Raw genomic sequence first — 6,000 nt, 5'->3', positions numbered from 1 at the left:
GTTACCAAATGTCCTCCAGAAGGCAAAATTGCTACTCCCCCCAAACTCGAAAACTCTACCCTAACTCTTTATACTGATTATATAATATCATGTCATTAAATAACTTCCAGAAACCTAATTTTAATGGCTACAAGATTTTATTGAATGTTAAATTAGTACTACACCCAAAATATTACTTTTGATTATTTTTTAAAGAAAAATTTATGTTTAAGAACTTATAACAAGATTTTTTGAAATCTACCCCTTTGGTGTATTCTCAGATTTAAAGATAAAGTTTGTCAATGAAATGAGAAGCAGGAGGTGTTTTATATCGCAAAGACTATTAACTTCCCTTGCTAAAATGTGTCACTGTTTTTCACCTGTTATACTATAGGAGAGAAAATGAAGAAGCCTTGTGTCAGTAAGAAGTTTCTTTAATAGTGAAAGAGTTTATTTGATTACTGTATACAGACATGGCCTAAATCAACAATCAAATAAAATATGGCATGCATATATATCTGAAAATAAAAATAAATTCATTAGTCAGATTTTCTTTAAAAATTCAGAATTCTATGATTTTCCTAAAATGTCTAATAAATCAAAATTTACTAAAGCTTTGGTTTTGGTTTCATTCCTTTTAAAATATATACTTAAATAAATATTAAAAGCAAGTATTTTGCTATTTCTACCTATACCATTCACTAAATACTTAAGTGCTTACTATTATGTTAGCTAGTTTAGGAAAGGTATAAAAATTAATGTCTGCATTCCTGAGGAAATTATTTTAGAAACAAGTCACATACACAAAAGCCCTAACAATAAGAAAGGACAGTATAAAGCAACTAGTAAAGTGTTTTGTGTAATTCACATTAAAGAAAAATATATGCACACACACACACACTGAAGTTAAGGAAGATCGCGAGATTCATTTAATAGGCATATTCCATATAAACTACTCATCACAAATTTTCCATTTTAAGAGTCCACATGAAAAATCAGTATGCAGAGACTAGAAGCAAAATACATCAAACAAAAACTTCCTAGAGATGTCTGAGTTGTCAAATTTTACTACTTTTCCAAATCTTTGTAAGGTTTGAGAAAAAAAGGGTGCATTTTTGGATAAAAACAAACATACTTTTACTGATGCATTTTTTACTATTCTATCATTCTTTCTCACCAAAACCACAATTTCCTACAAACTCCATGAAGTTTTAAATTAATAGTGTTTGGCTCCTATTTACCAAGAAGTGGTTTACCCATCACCATAAAAATGGAATTAAAAATATATCTGGCTAAAGAAATCCAAAAGAGAATGTTGGAATTTGTTGGGTTTATTGACAATGATGTGTATTTAAGTGACCATGCATTCTTAACCTCTCTCTTGGGTGCAATTCGGTAGTAATCTGCCTTTTAATAACCTACACTGGACATCACGGTTGCAATCCAAGTGAGCAGTGTCACAACAAAATTATCTAGTACACACACGTTGCTTAGGGCAGCAATGTTACCATAGTTACTACCAGATCAAACATCTCAGGAAAGCAGAGCCACTAAGTCTTTCAAGGTGCAGAAATTCAGCACTTTTGATAGGTAATGAGCCTTCATTTTCCTTCATCTTTGGGCTTTTCCAATTGGTCTTGTGCTGTTTCTTTATCTTTCTTTTTCACATCTAAAAAAACAAATAATTTTCCATCATATAGAGAATATACTGAAATCTACTTTGTATTATATTGGAATAAAACAGCTGGTTTTTCCTTTATGCATCCTAGTCATTTTCTACTTGATTAGGACATACCTTGCCGTCAGTGCAGATGTAGAAACTACACAAAGGAAAGAGATATGGGTCTGTCTCTTAGTTACCTTTCTCTCCTATTCTCCAGACTTATGTGCCAGGCGGTCTTCAAAGGTATTATTATTACAATCTCCATTTATAGATTAGTTTACTGAAGCATAAACAGGTTAAGTGACTTGCCCAAAGTCACCGAGCTAGTAAGTGACAGAGCCACAGTTGGGATGCAGACTGACTGACCCTGCCCTTCCCCATCTCTCGATGTTGGATCACACTCTCTAGCTTCCTTACACTTTTTATCTCCTTTGCTCTTAGGACTTAATCGCACTTTCTACTTCCAGGAAAAAAAAGTCAAACAATCAGATCACACAAGCTCGACTTTCTGCCACCAAACCTCTAAAATCCCCTGCCGTCTCGACTTTTTCCTTCTGCCCATGTTACAATGGAAGATGTGCTCCTCAGGACTGACTACATGAGTTGTTGGAACCTAGTGCAAAGTGAAAACACAGCACCCCTTATTCAAAAAATATGGAAAATTTCAAGGCAGCAACAGTAGAACAAAACCAAGGGCGAGCCTGTTACGAGCCCGAGGCCCTGCGCAGCTGCCCACCCAGCGCATCCTTGTAGCTGGCCTTGGTGCTGCTCCTACTGTCCAGGTCTAATTTCTTCACAAGCCAGGATCTTATCCATTTCTGCCTCAACAGCACTCTCAAGATCATCTCTAATCCCTGCATTTCACCTGACTTTTGCTCTTTCTCCTGGCTCTGTCATTTCCTCAAGTCACTACCATCTTCAAACTAACGAAGGCCTTCTTTCCACTGCAATTCCTCCACTTACTGGCTTTTCTTTTATCCTTCAAAATATATTATATCTTTTGCTGTCATCATTTTAAAACAAAACTATTGTTTCTACTACTTCCGCAAAATGGGTCCTGCCAAAATCATCAATGGCATCTTTGAAAAGAAAGCTGATAGACCATTCAGTTCTCCAACTTTCAAGCACTATGTACCAAGCAGTGAAAAAAAAAAAAAAAACCAAACAAACATACATTCCAGCTCTCAGGGAACTTCTTGTGAGGAATATGGACAAGAACTAAAATAAGTAAAATGAGTGGCATGTGGGAAGTGAGAAGTGCTACAGAGGACATTAAAGATCAGGAATTGTCAAGAAGTCTTGGGGCCTGGAGGTTGCAATTTTAGATAGGGTTGGCTGGGAATGCCTCACTGAGAAGGGGGTCATGTGAGTAAAGACCTGAGGGGGTGAGAGAGTTCGCTAGTTGGGTAGCAGGGAGAAGAGCATTCCAAGAGGAGAAAACGTCAAGGTCAGAGGCAGCAACGTGGAAGAACTGCAACTGGGACCGTGCAGAGAAAAAAAGGATGGAAAATGGGGTTGGAGAGGAACCAAGAGACTAGATCTTTGAAGGAGAAAATGGCAGATTTCTGAACCAATTTTGAAAGTAGGGCTGACAGCATTTGGACGTCTCACAGGCCTCTTAGATGGAATAGGCAGGAAGCAGATATCACTCCTCTAACCCTCAAAATTGCTTTTCTTCCATGTTGGCCCTTCTCAGTATATGGCATCAGCATCTACCCTGCTGCTCCAGGAATTATCCTCCGTTTCTCTTCTTTATTACTTGTAGTCACCTCCACCACCTCCAATTCATCAGCAAGTCCTGTGAATTCTGCCTATAAAATATATCCCAAATCCACCCACCTTCCTCCATCTTCACTGCCTCCTTTATCCTTCTCTAAGGACAAATTTGACTTGGGGTTAATTTTCTGGCTCTGTTACCCTGGGAACCGGATTCAGGTGGAATGTCAGCCTGGTTACTAAGCGTATGGTAAAAATGACCCAAATGGTAAAGTACAACTGTCCTGAGAGAAACTATACGATAACTGTAAATACCTGGTAGGAAACCACAGCACTGGGATTCTGTAAATGCCATGACACTTATAACTGAGCATGTCCCTTGCAGAGAAGTTAGGAAGCAGTGTCCAAGGACTTGTTACAAAGTATTAGCCCCCATGGGACATGGGGCTTCTAACCCGTTGCCCCCATTGGTGCAGATCTTGTCCCCTGGCACCTGAGTTCTCAGTGAGGGGTGGGGTGAAGGTGCATAGAGACTGGCCCCCAGGACAGCTTATGTGGATCGCTGCAAGGACTTCCACAGAAGGAGATGGTGGAATGCAGCCCTTCTGACCTGCTGTGTTTCTAAACCTGTATACTTCTGAGCAGACTGGCACCAGATGTGGTCTTATGAGTCTGTGGTCTTTTGAGTCTGAATGTTTAATTTGGCCCCAAAACATTTCCTAATGGGGATAGCACCTCCTAACTCAACTATAGCCATTATTTCTCTTCTACAATCCATTCTCCACATAACAAAGTGGATATTCAAACAGGAACATCACTCCCCTGCTGAAAACCCTATTTAGAATAATATCCTCTTTATTCATCCAGGTTTCTGAAGCCCTAAGAGATCTAGTCCTTGCCTCCTCTGCAGTGTCACCTCTACCACTCTCCCTCTTACCCGCTGCCTCCGAGCCGTGGTGGCCAGATTTTATGCTTCTTGACACGTCCACCTTGTTCCACTCTAAGAGCTTTTTACAAGCTGCTCCTTCTGCAAAGAATGCTCTTCCCTCTGATTCTCCTGTGCCTGGACCATTCAGTTGTTATTCAAAACCTACTGCTGCCATTCAGATTTCAGTTAGGACATCTGGAATTTCTCAGTCTAAAGTAGCCACCCAGTAACTCTCTAACGCAGCATCCTATTTAATTCTGATAGAACATATCACCGTTGACTTTCATATTTATTTGTTTACACTCTAACTCTCCCATTGGAATATAAGATGCATAACAGTAAGAGTTTATGTCTGTCTTATTCACTACTATATGGCCGGTTATTAGAATGGTGCCTAGCACTTGGCACTAAGTTGAATGGTGGATCAAATGAATAGTTAGTGATGGTGGGAGGTAAGAAAGGCCCTTTGTGACATTTACAGTTTCCTACGCTGCCACCCTCTGTCACCTCTTGCTGATGTGTTACAGGGCATCATCGTCCTCTCTACCATGGTTATCAATTTGTAAGGGATAGATTAAGATGGATTATAAACTAGGAAGATTTCAGGCAGGTTAATTTCACACAGGATGCAGGATGTCTGCGATCCTAGATTTCTTCCCACTTAAGAATATCAAAAAACAAAAACGAAAGAGGATTGATCTGAGGGAAACTTGCAGATCTGTCCCAGAATTTCTATTTTTAAATGACTAAAACACTGAAATCATAATGTCTGAGACAGGCCCTAGATTTTTGCTATTAGCAATTGAAAGCTATTCATTTTAAATCCTTAATGTCTGTACTGAGCTCATAAAAAAAGAAGATAGACCTTAAAGCTATTTATGTATAGCTTTGTTGGTGACACATTGTCTATGCCATCTACCTACATAAACTTACTTCCTTTTTGTGTATTCTTTAACATCCGGTGTTACTATGTTGATTCACTTTTTAACATTTTGAGTTTCTTAGTTAATACCTTCAACTTTATTTCAAAATGATTTAAAGAAAAATATAAAAATAGAAACAATATTCTTTCAGATAATGGTCTCTTCAGTGAACAAAATAAAATGAAGACACTACTAACTTTCTTACAGTGTATTTGTTCTCTTTTGCTTAACTAAATAATGTCAATAAGCATTAAGGTTTTGTGTGTGTGTGTAGGGACTATCAACTTTAATTAGGCCTGTTACATGAACAAGTAACTTATCTTCTCGACCTCACTAGTTGAGGAGGCTCTTCAACAGCAATATCATGCCCTGATAATCAGATTACATTTTTTAACTTAAAAGGCCAAAAACATTACACATATTTTTATTCTTCTTCTTTCATTTCCTCCATCTTTTCTTTTATCTTATGATAGTTTACGTGTCCATGTATACTTTTTTACTGTTACTTTAGTACCCTTTATGATACGTACAATGATTTTTAGAAAAAGGTGAGGTAACCGTGGGACTCCAAGGTCTGGCCACAGTCCCTGGCCTAACAAGGATATAAGTATTTCATAAAGATCATACCAGGAACACTTGTAATTTTACCAGGTAGAAAGTCACCTCCTGAGGCAAAGAACTAAGAGCCCTCTTCTAGGGCTCACATGAATAGGGTAGAGGTGCAGAAGCTTCCAGCTCTCTCTTGCCTCATTGCCACCAGTAATAAATTTCTACACACACACTGGAGTCTA

The 6,000-nt window shown here is 38.4% G+C and overlaps 1 protein-coding gene across 12 annotated transcripts in view; it reads right to left on the bottom strand.

The window, feature by feature from the left end:
- Positions 1 to 379: 379 nt before the first annotated feature.
- PKIB (cAMP-dependent protein kinase inhibitor beta) overlaps positions 380 to 6,000 on the bottom strand; it is a 102,859-nt gene continuing 97,238 nt past the window's right edge. For all 12 annotated transcript variants that reach the window (XM_019951444.3, XM_033867675.2, XM_019951442.3 and 9 more), the window contains one exon: positions 380 to 1,648. In XM_019951444.3, coding sequence (XP_019807003.1) covers positions 1,581 to 1,648 — 68 coding nt within the window. In that variant the 3' untranslated portion in view covers positions 380 to 1,580. The remainder of the gene's footprint in view (positions 1,649 to 6,000) is intronic.

This window comes from Tursiops truncatus, chromosome 12 (genome assembly GCF_011762595.2).
Source record: "Tursiops truncatus isolate mTurTru1 chromosome 12, mTurTru1.mat.Y, whole genome shotgun sequence".
Classification (NCBI taxonomy): Eukaryota; Metazoa; Chordata; class Mammalia; order Artiodactyla; family Delphinidae; genus Tursiops; species Tursiops truncatus.
The sequence above is the reverse complement of the archived record's forward strand: the minus strand, read 5'-3'. Positions and strand labels throughout refer to the sequence as shown.